Source organism: Buteo buteo, chromosome 13 (assembly GCF_964188355.1).
Source record: "Buteo buteo chromosome 13, bButBut1.hap1.1, whole genome shotgun sequence".
Taxonomy (NCBI): domain Eukaryota; kingdom Metazoa; phylum Chordata; class Aves; order Accipitriformes; family Accipitridae; genus Buteo; species Buteo buteo.
The window spans coordinates 15306288-15323040 of record NC_134183.1 but is presented as its reverse complement, the minus strand read 5'-3'; the positions used below and the strand labels follow the sequence as shown (position 1 = coordinate 15323040).

General features: G+C 57.6%; 2 protein-coding genes across 3 annotated transcripts in view; one reads left to right on the top strand and one right to left on the bottom strand.

The window, feature by feature from the left end:
* Nucleotides 1-1707: 1707 nt before the first annotated feature.
* Nucleotides 1708-10238, bottom strand: LOC142038485 (TBC1 domain family member 24-like). Its single transcript, XM_075043933.1, has 7 exons — nucleotides 10136-10238; nucleotides 7247-8282; nucleotides 6795-6953; nucleotides 5254-5317; nucleotides 3693-3788; nucleotides 2728-3004; nucleotides 1708-1853 (listed from the first exon to the last, which is right to left on the bottom strand). Exons 1-7 carry the CDS (start codon nucleotides 10236-10238, stop codon nucleotides 1708-1710), a joined length of 1881 nt encoding a protein of 626 aa, XP_074900034.1.
* A 5766-nt stretch (nucleotides 10239-16004) lies between these two features.
* The window catches only part of STX8 (syntaxin 8), a 112725-nt gene continuing 111976 nt past the window's right edge, over nucleotides 16005-16753 (top strand). For both annotated transcript variants that reach the window (XM_075044863.1, XM_075044864.1), the window contains exons 1-2: nucleotides 16005-16081; nucleotides 16608-16707. In XM_075044863.1, the coding sequence (XP_074900964.1) occupies nucleotides 16065-16081; nucleotides 16608-16707 (117 nt within the window). In that variant the 5' untranslated portion in view covers nucleotides 16005-16064. The remainder of the gene's footprint in view (nucleotides 16082-16607; nucleotides 16708-16753) is intronic.

Below are 16753 nucleotides of genomic sequence, written 5' to 3'. Positions count from 1 at the left end.
TCCCTTTCAGAAATGGCAGAGGCGCTCATCAGATTACAGGCAGTGAATGCAATAAGCGCGCTGACATCCATTGTGATTTACGGCTGTAATCGGCGGGGAGCGTAGGTACACAGCGCGCACAGCCTCAGAGGGACTCGCAGGCTCTGCCACCGCATCAGAGACATCCATGGCCTGCACGATACAACCTCAGCCCCTGGTATTTTAATACATTAGACGGGCCCTGCTTGCCCCTTACAAGGAAATACTCCGAAGACCGCTGAGAGGAGGTCAGGCCAGGTTGCTAACGAAGGGCTTTGCATTGCCAGGCAGGTCGTGCATCCTGTGCATCTCTGGGTGGAGAGGCGAAACAGCCTCTTGGGAAGGGAGAGGGACTCCCTTGGGAAACTTTCAGCTGGACAGAAAGTCCAGTACATGATCACGGAAAAGAAAGAAATACTGAGGACAGCCTAGCAGAGCTTTTTAATTGAAGGGAAAGGGTGACTGGGCAGTGTTCTTTCATTTGAGCTCTGTGGGCAAAGGCCAGGAACAAGGGTGCGGACGGCTGTGTCTCACCTCCTCACCTTACCTGCATACCCTTTGAAGGCTAGAAGCAATTAATTCCTAGGTCTGCTGCATGACTGGTACTGTGTGAGCTTGCTGCCATCGCCTTGCTCCTGCCCGTGTCCTCCTCCCATTGCTGGAAGCAGGCACCGAGGTAGCGGTAGCTCCTGCTCTGAATAGCTCGAGGAGTGGAATATATGAAAGATAAAACCACAAGTGGAAAGTATATTTGGATGTGGGGGATGTTCTCATCCTGCAGCCGGAATGATATCTCTATGGTCTACAACCCTCACATGAGGGTTGCCTTGTCTGACCGAGCTACGCGTACACATTCATATTTCATGTTTTAAAATGGCATGTCTCCCATTGTCCTGACCCCAGGTAGTCAGGGCACGTTGGTTAAGGCTCATATGTATTCACTGCTCGCAGTCTTACATCAGCCCTTTGTAGTGAATATAGATCTTCAGTTTAATACAAAAATGGCAAGGCAGGTACGCAGCTGGGGGGTTCTTGTTGGGTGCCGGTGTATAAACACCAGTTAGGACTTTGCTAATCACTGATCAGCAGTTTCAACCATGGACAAAAAGGGTCTCTTGCACTGTGCTGGATGGTGATCAGTGCATGATCCCATGGGAGTCCTGGTAACCTGCAGAGGCTACAAAATTCTGCATATGGCTCGAAGGGTGGTTCTGGGCTTAGCAGCAAGGGGAAGCAAGGTCTGAGGGTGTTTCTGGTAAGCTTTGTACCTCAGTGTTTGGTTTTGCCTAGGCTCAAAATTCCTGTAAAATCTGCCTGTGCTGCAGTACCGCTGGTTTGCTGTTGAGCCCCAAGCTGCAAACAGGCCAGGGACGTGTGAGAAACACTGGACTGGCTCACCTCCCCTCCAGCATCCTGAACTGGGACAGACTGGGTGGAGTGGGCCAGGTCTAAACTGTGGGAGAGGACCTCAAATGTCCCTGAAGGCAGCACCTACAGTCCCGTTCCTGGCACTGCATTGCCCCCCCTCCACACCACCATGACAGTTGACCATGGAGGGGAGGATGGCGACTGGAGGTGCCTGCGGCTCTGCTGGCAGAGACCGCAGCAGGCAGGCCAGGGTGGTGGCCCATGAAGCAAGGGGTCCCCATCTCCGTGGATGGCACGGTGAGGGGCTGTCCCTCACAGGACCTAGGTGTTTTGAAAGCCCCACACTTCCAAGAGCTGCACCTTGAAGTTCTCCTGGCAGAGTGGAGGGTTGTCGAAGGTCTCACAGTGCTCTGTGTGCCCCCAGAGCAGGTTGGCGTCAAGGGACAGAGCTTGCCCTCCTCCTCCACCTGCAAAAGCAAGCAAGATGGTTGGGATCTGCTCTCCCCACCTTGCCGCCCAAGCAGGGGCACTGGCCCAGCTGACAAGGCCTCTCAGGACTGTGCCCATCTCCCAGCTTTCTGTCCTGTTGCCACGGTGCAGAGCTGGGCTGGGGCTGCCCTGAGCTGCCTTCTCTGCTAATTGGGATGTCAGCGTGGAGGCAGAGCTCACGGAGAGCTATTTGCAGGGCAGCCAGTGCGAGAGGTTGCCCTGGTAGCACAAGCTGAATTATTAAACTGCTTGGAGAGTTGGAAAACAAGGAAAGCTCCTTGCATCCCTGCAGCCGGGCTTGCCCTGATCCTGCTCCCAAGGGCTGGAAGGGAGGCAGCAGCAGCTGTCAGTGCTGCAGGCATTTCTGACTTGCTGCACTCCTCTGCTGAACCCACCCCAGCAGAGGCACAAAGATTCAGCCCCCATGCCCAAGCCTGAGCTGGCAGACAGCTGGCATGTCTGCTCTGGGTGACCATGCCTGGCCCTTCCTTGGGCTGATCCTCACCTAAATCTCCTCTCCATCCTGCACAAAGTGGAGGGAAGGGCTGGGAAAGGAAATGCCAGCCCCAAGGGTGCGAACCTCACCAGGAAGTTTGGGTTATGGTGCTCTCCCTTGGCTGGCAGAGCCCCCTGAGGCTCTCAGAAAAAGCATCCTTGCCCCTGTGTAGCTTTACACTCTCCTGCTAATTTGAGGAAGAGGGGTCTGACTTCATCTCCTCTGACTTTAAATTGATATCCTAAACCAGGAGGTCTTTGCCTCTACAGGCAGCTCAGATTTTAATCTGGAGTAGAGCCCTTTTCAGCCAAAGCAGCGGTGTGTTGGGGCGGGGGGGCGCACCATTTGGTAATTACCAATAATGATCCCTTCCTGTGACCCGGACATGAACATGGAGGCTGTTTTGGAAGGCAGAAGGAAATGCCTGATGGCCAGAAACGGGGAGAGACGGCCTTTCCTCTGCGGTGTGGGCACGGTGAGATGGTTTGAGCTGGTGCTGCGTCTGTCTGGGGAGGAGCCGAGGAGGGATGCGGGAGAGGGGGAAGGTGACCGCTGACGTGAGCGCGGCACGGCTTTGGCCAGCTCCGGCTTCTTGATGAACACCCACTCGTACCTCTCTGTCTCTGGGTGCACCTGGAAAGGAGAAACATGGTGAGCCCTGTCCTCTGGAGCATCTCTCCATTGCTGGGAGAAGATGGTGCTGCCTGGCCAGATGGCTCAGGGGCCAAATGCTGTGTGCCAGGTCTGGACCTGGGGCAGGGAAGGGACAAGGCATCTGCAGTGCCAGGGCTGCTCTGGAGGTGGCTGTGACCGAGAAGTTGGTTTTGTCTTTGCCAGGTGCTGCTGGAGATGGGCAAACCTGCACTGCCCACATTGCTGGGTGGATGCTGGATGGATGCTGGACTTTGCCCCAGGATCTCTTGGACCAGCTCAGCCTGCTCCCTCTGCAGGGATGCTGGGGCTGATTTGGGAATGCTCCATCCAGGAGCTGCCCCATGCAAACGGGGCAGAAACCCGCCCTGCTGCACATGCTGCCCTGCTGTCATCCCAGGAGAATGCTCCAAGACCCACTCGGGTTATTCCACGTTGCCTCGGGGGCTCGGGACAAGCCGGCTTACCCAAGGCAGGAGTTAATTCTCCATTTGCTCTGATCCAGCACAGCAATTTCTGTGCTGCTGCCTCCTCCCAGAGCTAAGGGGCAGCGGTGGGACCATGGTAAGGAAGCAGCTTGGTGCCACCATGCCCTGAGTTGTCAGAGGGGTAAAGGAAAAAGTAACAGACAAACCCATAAGCGTAAACCCAGAAGTAAAATGTGACTTACAGTAAACACAAAGCATTCCCCTGTCCCAAAAAAGCCTGATGTTGCCCCACTCTTTTTCCTTTCACTCCAGTCGGAGGAGAGAAACGCCCCGCACACCTTAGGGAGAGAGCACAGGGGGCTGTCAGCAGGGGAAATGGCTGGGGCCAGGGGAAGCCCCAGAAACACTGGCTATCACATGTGTGTTCAGGAGGGCAAGGGCTCTGCGAGGTCCCTTGCGGGAATCAGAGACCCAAATTCTGCTATGCCAGCTAAATCCTGCACTGACAAGTCACTGGTGCTCTGGACATGAGTCCACTTAGCCTCAGTGCCTAAGGCGGGACTCTGGGAGATTTGGGGGGTTGCTCTTTTGCAGCAGAGGCGATTGCAGTGAGCTGCATGCTGGTTGATTGAGCAGGGCCAGTTCGGCTGTGCTGGTGTGTTCTGCGGCCTGGGCTTGGGAGTAGGAGCTGTGCCTCAACCCCTGAGGCCACTCTGGCTCCTGGCAATGGAAAGGAATAACTGTGTGGCTCAAACCATTATATGAACAGTATTGCAACATGCTGCAGATGGGGGTCTAGGAGTCCCCTGTCCTCAGCTGGCCCCTGGACAGTGGCAAGGTGGGCACCTGTTTTATGAGTCTTTAGAGAAAATATGGTTTAAAATGGCAAAGACTCAGGTAACACATTTTTTTTTTACCTACAAGGCTTTTAACCAGTCCCAGGGGTTCTTCTACCCATGGTCAGGCTGACCCTGGTGTGGATGTCCTTGCCTTGACCATGGCTGGAGGGGACCTGCTGAGAGGTGGGAACTCATGCCTGTCCTTGGTACTAGCTAAGGAATAAAATGAGCTAAAACATGTGGGAAACAAGGTTTTATAAGTCACCTTCTCTTGTCTGCACAAGGCCCTAGGGGGTGGCAGGGTGTTTATCTCCACACCATGCTGAAGTGTCAGGCTTGGGAAATCAGGACTGGTAGGTCAATAAATCTTTGGGATGCCTGAACAATTTGCAGAACTTGCCTCCAGTGTTTGATGAAGAGTGGAGAGATAAAATACGGGTTTATGAGCCACTCTCAGAGTCCCCAGAAAGAGGCATGGCTCAGGGTTTTTTTGCAGTAATTTCACAACTTAAAAATATTGTAGAAGCTGTCCTTATTTCTCCTCCATTTCTCTTGTGTGGCTGCTCTTGCAATCAGAGAGAGATCCTTGCGTTTAATGCATTGATAGCAAGGCCTGGCTCAGGCAAAGCATCTGCTGAATTCAGGGAAATCTGCCTAGCAAGGACTGGATTTAGTCCGTATTTGCAATAAAAGAGTATCATTCGTGGCCTCTCTCCAGCTCACTGACTCTTCCTCTGTTTCTCCCCAGCAGCACCCTTTAGACCAGTCTGTGTCTAAGGCGGCTCTTGGTACCGGAGGTGCAGTTTGTTCTCTGCTGGGAACTGGGACAGACCCCAGGGCAGGGCAGGAGAGGGACCGTGCAGCCCTGTGGCTGCTCCAAGAAGTGCCGGTGGCGTCAACCACCCTGTCCCCTTCCCCACATCGGCACCAGCGCAGCTCACTTGTCTGCTTGGGAAATACTTACCTCCCCTTCTGTTGTTTTTATGAGCAGCACCGTCGGTTCGTAGCCTTCACAGCACGTGTAAAATCTGCAGGGATGAACAAGGAGGCTGGGGTCAGTGCTTCTGAGACCCAGAAGCATCATGTCATGCAGACGGCCTGGGCGCGCGGTGAGCATGAGGCTGTGAAGGACAGTGGAGAGTGGTGGTGGCTCTTCTCAGCCTATTGCTGTGCCAGCAGCCAGCCTGAGGGAGCTCGTGGAAGGACAGCAGCAGACTCATAATCATGTAGATTGAGCAGCTTCAGTGTTTGCACAGGAACAGAGGGAGTTGGCTTATGGGACTTCTCAAGTCATCATTTTTGCTTGGTGAAGCAGGTAATAGCTCAGATAAATCCGAACACTAAATCCTCCCACCCTACCCTCAGGCACCAGGCTGGGAGGCATGCTTCATGGGGGGATTTTACCAAACAAGCTTGCTTTTAATCTGAATGTGTTTCATAATCGTGGCTCTGCACCCTGTTGCTGCCTTGGAAAGGTGCAGGGCTGCGCTTCCCAGGATGGGGCTGCACTACTGTGCCATGGGATGCCTGCTCACCTCTCATGGGCTGGGGGAGCATGCTTATGGTGCTAACGGAGGGACTACCATCACAGCCCCACCTTTAAACACTGCCCTGAGAACCAGGGCGGCACGGGCAGCATCCAGCCCCTGAACAGCCCGGCATCCCTTCCCAGTCTCTCAGTAGAGAAACACCCTGGCACTGAGTGTTGCAGAGATGTCCCTGCTTCCCACTGCACCCTTCACCCCATGGCCGTGGCAGTGCGTGTCACTGGGCCCTGGGTTGTCTCCAGCGCTGACATTGGTCTTTCTATTGCAATTTTGGGCGTTGGCCATGACAGTTGGTCTCTCTCAACTTGTGTTTAGAAGGTTTGATGTCTTCCCCAACGCAGGATGTACCCATGTGTTGTCTGCCCCTGCCCCAAGCTCTGCCTGCTCTCTGGGTGCAACTTCTCAGCTTAACATGCTTCTACAGAGGAGCAGGTTTGGGTTTCTTGCCTGAAGACATTCATGCAAAGGCAGCCTCAGCCCACTGGAAGGCTTTTGCTGCTTCACATCTTGGGAAGTCAATGGCAAACTCATTTTCCAGCTGTTTTGAGCTGCAGCACTGACTGCAGTGTCCAGCAGCTGCCCTGTGCTCCGTACCGCTGGGAGGGAGCTGGAGTCCTGGGGATGGCGTGCTGGCTGGACCTGGCCAATTGTAGCATGCCCAGCATGGTGTGGCACATGGGGACATACCCCTGCACAGCACATCTGCCGGGCTCTATGTTCCCCATGCAGTGCCAAGTTGCTGATTGCCACCTCACTGAGCCTCAGCCCTCTCCCCTACAGCCAGCGCAGTCCCAGACCACGCTCAAGATCTTGAACTGAGCCCAGGAGAGTCCCCAGAAGACCTCAGATGTACCTCATGGGCATTACGTGTTGCTTCTTTCTACACCACCAACCTCTCCCCAGTTGTATACCAGGCCCATCCGACCTGACCTGACCTGACAAGCAGATGAAGCTTTACCTCTGCAGGCTGCACCCATCTTCTGAGGTGGAGAAGAGCAGCAGTGGGGAGAAGAGGGAGAAGCGCTCAGGGATCCAGGACCAGATGATGCGCATCTCCTGAACCGTTACAATGCTGGAGCTGAAGTTCTGCATGTCCACAGCCAGGTGGAAGGACTGCCTGCACAAGGGAGGACATCCATTACTGCCAAGCTGGGGTGCCCATCTGCTTTTAGGGGTGCAGCCCCTGTGCATCAGGTTTTGTCATGCCTTTTGCATCATGAGCTTTTTGTTAACATTGCTAGCTCTAACTGTATAGTGCCTCCTAACAGGGTCCCTTGTGAGAGGCAGTGAGGCACCCAGCATAGCCATAGCTGCAGGAGATACCTGAAGCCCCCCCATGTTGTATCTCCACTGTAACTCATATTTTGTCTGCTTTGCCCCAAGAGCTGGCAAAGAGAGAGGTCTCCTTACCTGCTCTGCACCATGGTTATGCCCTTCTCCATTAACGCCTTCCTGTTGGCCATCTGGAGAAGCCAGATTTCCTTGCGGGAGAACAGCCGGATGCCAAAGGCTCTCTCTAGGAGTTTTTCGACAGTCACATGCTCAGCAATGTTCTGCACGAAAGCCTGCAGGTCTGCCTTGATGTCAGTCCCCTCCAGCTCAGCAGAGGTCACTGACAGCTTGTACTGCTTCAGCAAGGCCAGAGCAATACGGTAGAGGACCTTCTGCCCCTCCAGCAGATAGACATCAAAGACACGGATGGCATAATTGAAGGGGAGGTCATGAAAAAGCCATGATAACCATTTGGAGTAGACCTCAAAGACGTTCTCAGAGGTGCTGGCTATGAGTTTGTGAGCTGCTGGGCAGTGCTTGTTGGCCAGATCCCCAAAAGTCATGCAGGAGGCCTGGTGGGCCAGGAAGGACTGGTCAATGTAGCTAGTGTGGGGAGCATTACTGGCGATGAGGCGAGAGATGTTCTCAAAGCACTGAGCTTCGTCTTCACTGTAGTGCAGCAGCAGAGCCACCAGAGAGGGGAGTATTGGACTGTAGGTTATGTCGGGGAAAAGGTTGCCAATGCAGATGAGGATCTTCTTCAAGGCGGTGACCCCTTCCACATTGAGACAGTACGTGGGCATGGAGCATCGTTCCAGGAACTCGGGCAAAGGGTGGGAGCTCACACTCAGCTTCCCAAAGAGCCGACTCGCCACATCCCTGTAGACGAGAGCATCTGGGGTGACGAGCCGGCAGGTGACCTTCTGGATGAGCTGGTGGTAGACCTGAGCTCTCAGAGCACGGCTCGCTGCCCAGTAGCCTTCTCTTGCCAGCTTCTTCAGCTCCTTCAGGGGCTTGCTGAGGATGTCTTGGGGGATATGTGCCTGTTGCTCCGGGTCTGGCATTCTGTCCCAGTCCACAAACTGTCCACAGCCCAGACAAGAGGAGGCATCAATGTCCCAGGTGTCAGCCTCAGACGTGATCACGATGGTGACTGGAGATGAGCCAAACATCTCTGTAGGACAAAGACCTTTTATTCAACATGCTTCACTGCCCCAGCTGACAGCATTTCACCCTGGCTGATGACGCTTTGAAGTCTTACAGCAACATCTTGTAATTCAATAGTTATTCTCCCCCCCCGCAAAGGGAGGGTTTTCAGAAGGCTTTGCCTGGCTGGAGCTGCTCACTTTGCCCTCACCTGCTCACATTGGCTCAGGGCCCTGGTGAAACTGCTGTCCAGGGGCTCAGGGAAGCCTGGGGCCAGGTACCAGCTCGGTGTCAGGGCTGCTTCTCCACACCATGTGGGGCTTTGTGCCCCTCAAAAAGCTCCCGACTTCCCAGCCTGTGACCTGCCGAGAGGGAGGTGCAGAGAGCAGGGACACAGGCCTGTCCCCTGGGGATGGCCACGGGACAGCAGCGTTACCACCGAGGATAACGAGCAGCTCAGTTCCAGCCCACCTCTGCAGGGGCGGGGGGGGACCTCACGGGCAGTGGGGGCCCAAGCGATGCTGAGGCCAAGAGGGACCATTTGCATCGTGTCCCTTCCCAAGGACAGAGCGAGGCAGGAGGCAACGTCCTGTCCGAGTCTGGCAGCCCAGGACCAGGCTGCTACGAGCCCAGACAGAGCGAGCAAAGCTGGCCTCAGGTGTTTGCCCTCCCTCCTATTGCCTCCTGCCAAAGTCTCCCGCAGAAGTCTCCCGAACCCTCCGGTCGCTCGGGTGCCAGAGAGAAGGTGCAAGGAGAAGGTGCTGGAGCAAAAGGGGCTCGCCAAGGGTGTGGGGATGGCCTGCGGGGTACCAAAGGGTCCCCGTTTCTTGCGTGCGGCCATGCACCTGGAGAGACCCCATCCAGGGGACCACACGCAGAGGCTGGCAAGCATCTGGGAAGCCCCTTGGAGACAGAAGGTCCCTGGGGGACCCTCGGGGGAAGCTCCCGCACTCAGCACTGTGGCAGGGCTGTGGCAGCCGCCAGCTCTGTGCTGGGAAGAGCAGAGTTTGAGCTCCTCCTAGAGAGTAGCGAGCGGCATTTTCCCTGGGGTTGGAAGAGAGCTCAGCTCCAAACCCTGTACAAGCAAGACGGGAGTTGTCTCCGTGTAGGTGAGTTCTCCTGGGTGGTGATTAATTGGCAAGGCTAAAGTCGATTAGCACACACATTAATTCTCTGATGTATTTATCTTGGATGTGCTCAGTTGGATGGGGGAGTCTAGGATGGATTTGCACCGAGCCAAACCTCTCTGCTCAGGCCCCAAGGGGACACATGGGGGACAGCGTGGTCCCGGTGCCGTGTGCTGTGTGCATGGCAGCACGTGGTGGCACGCTGAGGGGGTCCGGGCACCCAGGCTGCTCCCAGGCTGGCTCCGGCTCTGGCTCCTGCTCTCCAGTTCAGTTTGGCCCCTGCTCAAGTTCAGCAAAACCAGCAGATCCGGTTCAGTTCTGGTTCAGGGAAAGGGCAGCAGTTTTAACTGGTTGCCGTTCAGCCTGACTCCCTGCGTTGAAGACAGACAGACCCTGAGTACAAGTCATGCAGGCTTCTAGCCATAGAAACCAGGCTAAAACGAACATTGGGGTTGAAGCGGGGCTGTTTGCACCGCCATGGTCCCCAAATTCGCCTTGTGTGCTGCCCTGCCTGAAGTACTGAGGAGCATCAACCCGAGCCCACCCGGCTGCCAGTGCCCTGGCCCAGGGCAGGGGCTGGTGGCACCACCTCTGCCTGCCCCGGAACGTCAGAGGTGTTGGGGAAGGAAATGTGGGTCTGCTCCAGCCCCTCTCCTCTGCTGGATGTGGCCCTGGCACGAGCGGGTCCAGCGAGAGCCTCCTGCATCTTCCCCAGCGCGAGATGTGCGGCTGTCCCCGGCTGCAGCTCACTCACCTTGCCCAGTGCCCGCGTTATCGCCCTCGGCCGGCTCGGCCATGGGGAAGCTGCCGGCCGCCCCCCCGGGGGAGCGGGGCAGGCTGAGCCCCACCTGCAGCATGTGCCCGGGCTCCGGTGCACCCCGCAGCCGGGTCCCCTCTGCCCCTGTCACCTGCCCTGACTTTTAAGGCGAGTGCCAACCCACCAGCACAGGAGGTTTATTTGGTGTAAATAGGGCGAGGGGTGGAGCAGCTCCCGCGCCCGTGTCGCCCCTTCCTGCCCCAATTCTGGGCTGAGGCCAGGGAGGGGGACGTAAACACCCCGTGGGAGGAGATAGCCATCAAACCAGCAACACGACCATTAAACTTAATCATTTATTTTTCCCAAGAATAACCTTCATTCTCCCACTCTGGGGTTCACTCCCTTCGCCAGCGTCACGAGGCAAGGAGGGTGCTGCGGGGGTGAGGGAGGGCCGGGGCTGCTGCGGCAGTCGCCTGTCCTTGAACGAAGGAAACATCAACACAGCAAGTGGGTTTGCAACTGCTTCCCGCTGGATAGTCCCAGGGGAGTCGGAAAGAGAAACACATGAGCAGCAAGTGCCGGGAACTGGGTGACAACGGAGAGATTGGGGCCACAGGAGTAAATGATGCCCTTCTGCAACCGTCTCAGGTGCCCTTAGGGACACTTTTCGGGGATGGGCGTGCTGGGGCTGTGCTGGCCGTGTATGTGGCACTTCTTTAGCACCGGCTGGCAAAACCGCTGAGAGAAATTTGGGGTGGTGCAGACTTGCACCCCGCAGCGCCTCATGCCTCCTATGTACACAGTTGCACATCAGGAGCACAAAATGTGATCGTTGCAGGCACAGTTGTGGTGCTTCAGCGTTTCCAATCTGTCCCCCTTTGAAATGGTTGTTATTGATTGACTTTTAGCCTGAAAATGCGTTGCAGAATTACAAACCGTATGTTGTACTTACAGGCAAAGAGCCAAGTTGGAGGAAAAGTACTCTCCAACGGCTGAGAGGTGCTCCCAGCAGCACTGCACTGATCTGACATTGCTACCTGGAGAACTCATGGTTCAGGCTGTACTTAAAAGCGGGCATTTTTATAGGCATCTTAAAATTTTTAGGGATCTTTTTTTCCTTAAAATATCTGATTTTTTCTTTGTGATAACAGCAACTACAGGTCATTCCTGCCTTGCCTCCCTGCCTGCAGGTCTACGGGGTCTGCCTGCACCTGCAGCGCATCCCTGAGCATCTGCCGGCACCGCTGATCTCGGGGCATCTGCCGAGCAAGAGCGGTCCCTCTGCAGACCCTCTCCTTTCTGGACGAAGCACCTTCTCCATGATATGCCAAAATCTGATGGGAGCGGCATGGCTGTCCTGTCATTCCTCTCCTCCCTTTGCTCCTGGCAAGCTGGGAGCCCAAGGGAGTGGGGGCGAGGGACTGCGTCAGTGAAAGGCCCCCCAGGGTGCTGTGCTGGGTGGGAGGGAGGTGAGGGGCTGTTTCCCAGTGGGAGGCTCCTAGTCTGCACCCAGAGCCGGTCTGTGCGCTGGATGGGTGGCTCTGCTCTGCATGCTGCATCTGAAGGGGCAGGTGATGGCCCCCAGCTCCGCTCCTGGGGCTGCCGGGGGTCCCCATGCTGCACCCTGCTCCCATTCCCAGCGCTGAGGGGTTGTTTATTCTCTCTCCAACTCAAAGCTTTTTGCCCAGGCTCTTACAGCAGTGGGTCCTGCTGCTTTTCCCCAGGACCCTGTCGGCTGCCTTCTCCTCGTTTGCTTTTTCTAGGACAGTGGATGCCTCTCCCTGCCAGACTGAAGCAGCTCTGAAACCTCCGGCAGCCCCCCCATCCGCCTGCCTGCTCCCCGGCAGATGCTCCGCTCCACACCGAGATGGGCGATGGAAGTGAATTAGGGACGGTGCAAAAGGGATCATCGCTTCATGCGTTTTTAATGGTGAAAAAATTAAATATGTAGAGGCCGCTCAGGCTCCGGATGAGCCACGCAGCTGAAGGCCATCAATGTTTCATGCTAACTGCCTGCGAGAAAAGCCAGCCCGATTCGGATTTGCAAAGAGGGCTGGTGAGAAAAGCTTCGCTCTGGGGACGGACCCTGCACCGGGGGGCTGCCACGGCCGGCAGGGCTCCCCGAGCTGCCCCACGCTGCTTCGCTTGGTGCCCAGCACCCTTCTGGCTCATGGGTCCTCCTCGGCTGCAGCTTCACAGTCCCGAGCGCCCGTCTCGAAAGCATCGGTCTCAGCCCCCCCGCGACAGCCCTGTCCCGCAGCGGGAGGGGGATGTGTCCCTGCTCCCCACCCCAACACGTCCCCTAGCCCTGCCCGGCCGCTGTGGGAGAGCAGACGTGAAATGAGGTGGTGCCTGGGGGTGCTCAGCACCTCCCCAAACCAGCCCCGGGGGTGGCATTGCTCCGGCGGCACTCGCTCCCCATTGCACGTGCGGCTCCTCTCTCGAAAGCTGCCCCAGCCCCAGCCAAACGGGCTTCGCCGCCGGGTGCGAGCGCTCACCGGGAGCACAGCGGGCCTTGCAGCCGCCTGCAAATAGGCTGATGAGGATGCGCTCGTTACCGCGGTACGCCACAGCAGTGCGGTAGCAGCCCCACGTTACGAGGGCAATAAAACATCCCTATCAGTGCCTTGCTGCTGCTTTTCAGGCACCCGTACTGATGTTTGTATCTGCATTGATTTGCGTCACCAATCACACCCCCAAAAAAAGAGGAGAGGCCAAATCCTGGCGGATCAGCTGTGGGAAAGGCTCTTTGGGCTTGGACGGAGGCTGCTGCAAAAGCGAGGGCTTGCACCTGCTGGCCGGTTACCGCAGAGCCCACTGCAGCCTTTGCAGCCAAAATATTGACAGCGTCAACACCGTCCAGCATCATGCTGGCTTCCCGGCAGCCTGGCCCTGCCTGCTGCTGCTGGCCGGGGGACAGGGACGAGGGGGACAGGGACATCGGCATGGGCAGGGGGAGGCAGCAACTCTCATCTGGAGATGGGCAGGGTGAGGGGATGGGGCTGAGGATTTGGAGAAGGGAAACGGCCGCTGCCTTGAGGAAGGGAAAGGCAGGAGTCAGGGAGTAAAGGCTGCAGGGAGCCCGTGGGGCTGGAGCAGCCCTGCCTGGGGGGGACAGCCCGTGCTGGGCATGGGGAGGGTCGGGGTGCTGCGGGCAGCACTGCGGGGGGGTTGAAAGGGACCCTTGAACATCAGGAGCTGCGGCTCAGGTGGGGAATGGAGAGGGTGACCCGCTGCTCTGCCTTGGGTTCACATGGTGGTGGGGAGGGGAGGAAGGAGGGAGGGACAGAAGGAAGGAGAGAGGAAGCAGGAAGGATGGAGGGAGGAAGGAGGGAGGCAGGAAAGATGGAGGGAGGAAGGGAAGAAGGAAGGAGGAAGGAAAGAAGGAGGAAGGGAGGAAGGAAGGATGAAAGGAGGGAGGAGGAATGGAGGGAGGAGGAAGGGAGGGAGGAGGAAGGGAGGGAGGAAGGACAAAGGGAGGAAAGAGGGAAGGAGGGAAGGAGAAAGGGAGGAAGGAGGGAAGGAGGGAAGGAGAAAGGAAGAAAGAGGGAGGAAGGAGGGCGGAAGGAGGAAAAGAGGAAGGGAGGAAGGAGGGAGGAAGGAAGGGAGAAGGAAGGCAGAGGGAAGGAAGAAGGGGTGTGCTGCAGAGAGATGCTAACCAGGGCAGACAGCCCTCTGGGAAGACGCAGCACCAGGACACATCCCATGTGGCGCTGGATAGTGCGTCTCAGGGCTTGGCCCCAGCAGTGTCAGGCACGGAGGCTCTTTGTCCTCTTCTCTTACGTTGGTATTTAATGCTGGTGCAAAAACCCTGAAAAAAACAAAAAAGCAACTTTTTCCTTAAAAGACTCCACTCCCTTCTTAACTTGTGAACCACTGGAGTAGATCCTGGTGTGCTATAACACAGGGATAACACTGTTGGGATGCAGAATATTGATTCCTGCTTTCCAGCACTTGTCCGGTCCCTCCAGACTTCACTGCTCAGATATAAACTGCTCTGGCACTCAGGGCTGTTATTTCACAGAATTACAGAGGCTGAGAAAATTGCCTAAGTACTGAGCACCTTTTGTTGGGCTGCATCTTTGCATCTTCTAGTGTATTTTGTGCTTCTCTGGAAGATGAAAAAGGGCTCCTTGAAAATCAGGAAGAAGCAACAGGCTTGGATGCAGTTTTGCTCCTGACTCAAGCATCTTTCTGACATTCTTAGGTCCCCGAGGGCATGGGGATACCCAGGCCTGGGGGACGCCAGCTGTGTCCCTGTGCTTTCTCTGCCTCCTGGTTTTCTCTGTCCCAGTTATCCTCCAACCTGCTGTACCAAAGCTCCCCCGGCACAGTTTGGGTTGAAGATTCCCCTGCTGCCATGCTTATAGCAGTACATTTTAATCCAGACCACAATATTATTACTGCAATAGCAATATACAGGTGCCCCGCTGGCATCAAGGCACCTGAGTTGGGTGCAAGGTGCATGCAAGAGACCGTTGGTGCCGTGAGGAGCTGCTGCTGAGTTCAAAGCTTGCCATCAATGTGCAAAATTGAAAATATAAAGGATTTCTTTCTTCCTCAGCACCAAAGGTGTGTGACACCCTGGGCCTGGCCGGACACACAAGCCTCCAACCCTCCCTGTGCAGCAGCATCGCTGAGTGCATGCTGCAAAAATCCCAAATCCCCCCCGGGGTTTAGGAAAAGCATCGAATACTCTGGGAGTCCCAGTAGCGCCCCAAGAGATTGCAAAGGTTTCCAAGGGGGCCCTGGCTGCAGATTAAATGCGATACTATGGAGATACGGCCAATGGGGGAAACGACTGGGGACGAGGGAACGAGGGGTTTCAGTTGCCCCATGCTTGTGAGGGCTCTGCCCCTCCTTAACGGCCTGGCTGCCACAGTGTGGGCAGGTGAACCCAGCCCCTCAGCTGAGCGGACAGCTCGGGGCTGGCAGCAGCCCCATCTCTGCTCCCACGTCTGGCAGCACCAAGAAAAGCCCAGCGGGGCAATGCTGGTGCCCGGGGCCCTGCTAGGTGAGGCCCCCACTCTGCAGACACAGCGGGAGGGCCAGGGCAGAGCTGGGACAGCCATAGCTCTGCACCCTGCACCTCTGCACCGTGCATCTCTGCATCCTACACTCCTGCACCTCTGCACTGTGCAGCTCTGCGGTGCCACTCCGTGCACCTCTGCACTCCTGCACTGTGCACCCTGCACCTTGTACTGCGCACCCAGCACCTCTGCACCCTCACTTCTGCACCTGGTACTGCACAACCAGTACCTTTGCAGCCATGGACCTCTGCAGCCTGCGCAGTACACCCTGCACCTCTGCACTCTGCACCATGCATCCTACACTGCTGCGTTGTGCGCTTCTGCACATCTGCACCCTGCACCGTGCACCTCTGCACCCGTACACCCTGCACCTCTGCACCCATGCACCCTGCACCTCTGCACACATGCATCTTGCACCTCTGCACCCGTACACCCTGCACCTCTGCACCCTGCACCGTGCACCTCTGCACCCGTACACCCTGCACCTCTGCACCCGTGCACCCTGCACCTCTGCACACATGCACCTTGCACCTCTGCACACATGCATCTTGCATCTCTGCACCCATACACCCTGCACCTCTGCACCCATACACCTTGCACCTCTGCACCCATAGACCTCTGCACACATGCACCCTGCAGCCATACACCCATGCACCACTGCACCCACACAGCCTACACCTCTGCACCCCTGCACCGCTCACCCCACCCCACCCCTCCCCTCCCCTCCCCTCCCCTCCCCTCCCCTCCCCTCCCCTCCCCTCCCCTCCCCTCCCCTCCCCTCCCCTCCCCTCCGCCCGGCGCCTGCGCACGGCGGGGTTTGGGCCTCGGCGGGCGCCGTCGTCAGCTGACCTGAGCCGGAAGTGCGGGGCTCTTCCGGATCGGCGGCGGCGGCGGCCATGGCTCCGGACCCCTGGTGAGCGCCGGGCCGGGCCGGTTCACGGGCGCGGCTCCCCCGGGCAGAGTGCGGGACCGCCGGCTCCCCCCCCCCCCCCGTGCCCTCCCTCGGAGCGCTCGGCCGTCCGCCGGCGCCGCGAGCCGGCCCCGATCCTCCCCGGTGCCCGCCGCTGGTGGGGTCCGGCCCCGCTGCGCGGGGCGGGGGAAGGGACCGGCGCTCGCCGGCGGCCTCGGCGGGCCCGTCAGCCCTGCGGCGGCGAGCGGCGGAGCCCCGGGCCGCGCACCGGCAGGCCTCTCTCCTGCCGTGCGGCGGGGGGGCGCCCCTTCCCCACAGAGCGCCCCCCCCCACCAAAAAAAAAAAAAAAAAAGCCACTTTCGGGTAATCCTAAAAAGCGGTGGTTTACGCGCTGCTGGCTTTTCCACAAGCCGGGACGAAGCGGGGCCGAGCTGCCGTCGGAAGGGCCGGGGGGAGGCGGCGGGGCGGGGGGGGGACGGGAACGGGGACAGGGCGCGGCGGCGGGGCTAGCGGCGCCTTTCCCCCGCAGGCTCTCGCTGTACGGTGCCGCCGGCCAGATCGCCCAGGAGATCGCGGAGAAAATCCAGGAGCGTAACCGCTGCCAAAGGAACGGGGAGAGTTCGGCCAAGGTACCTGTCTGCCGGCAGCTCCGGGCTTCGGGAGTGTGGACTTCTG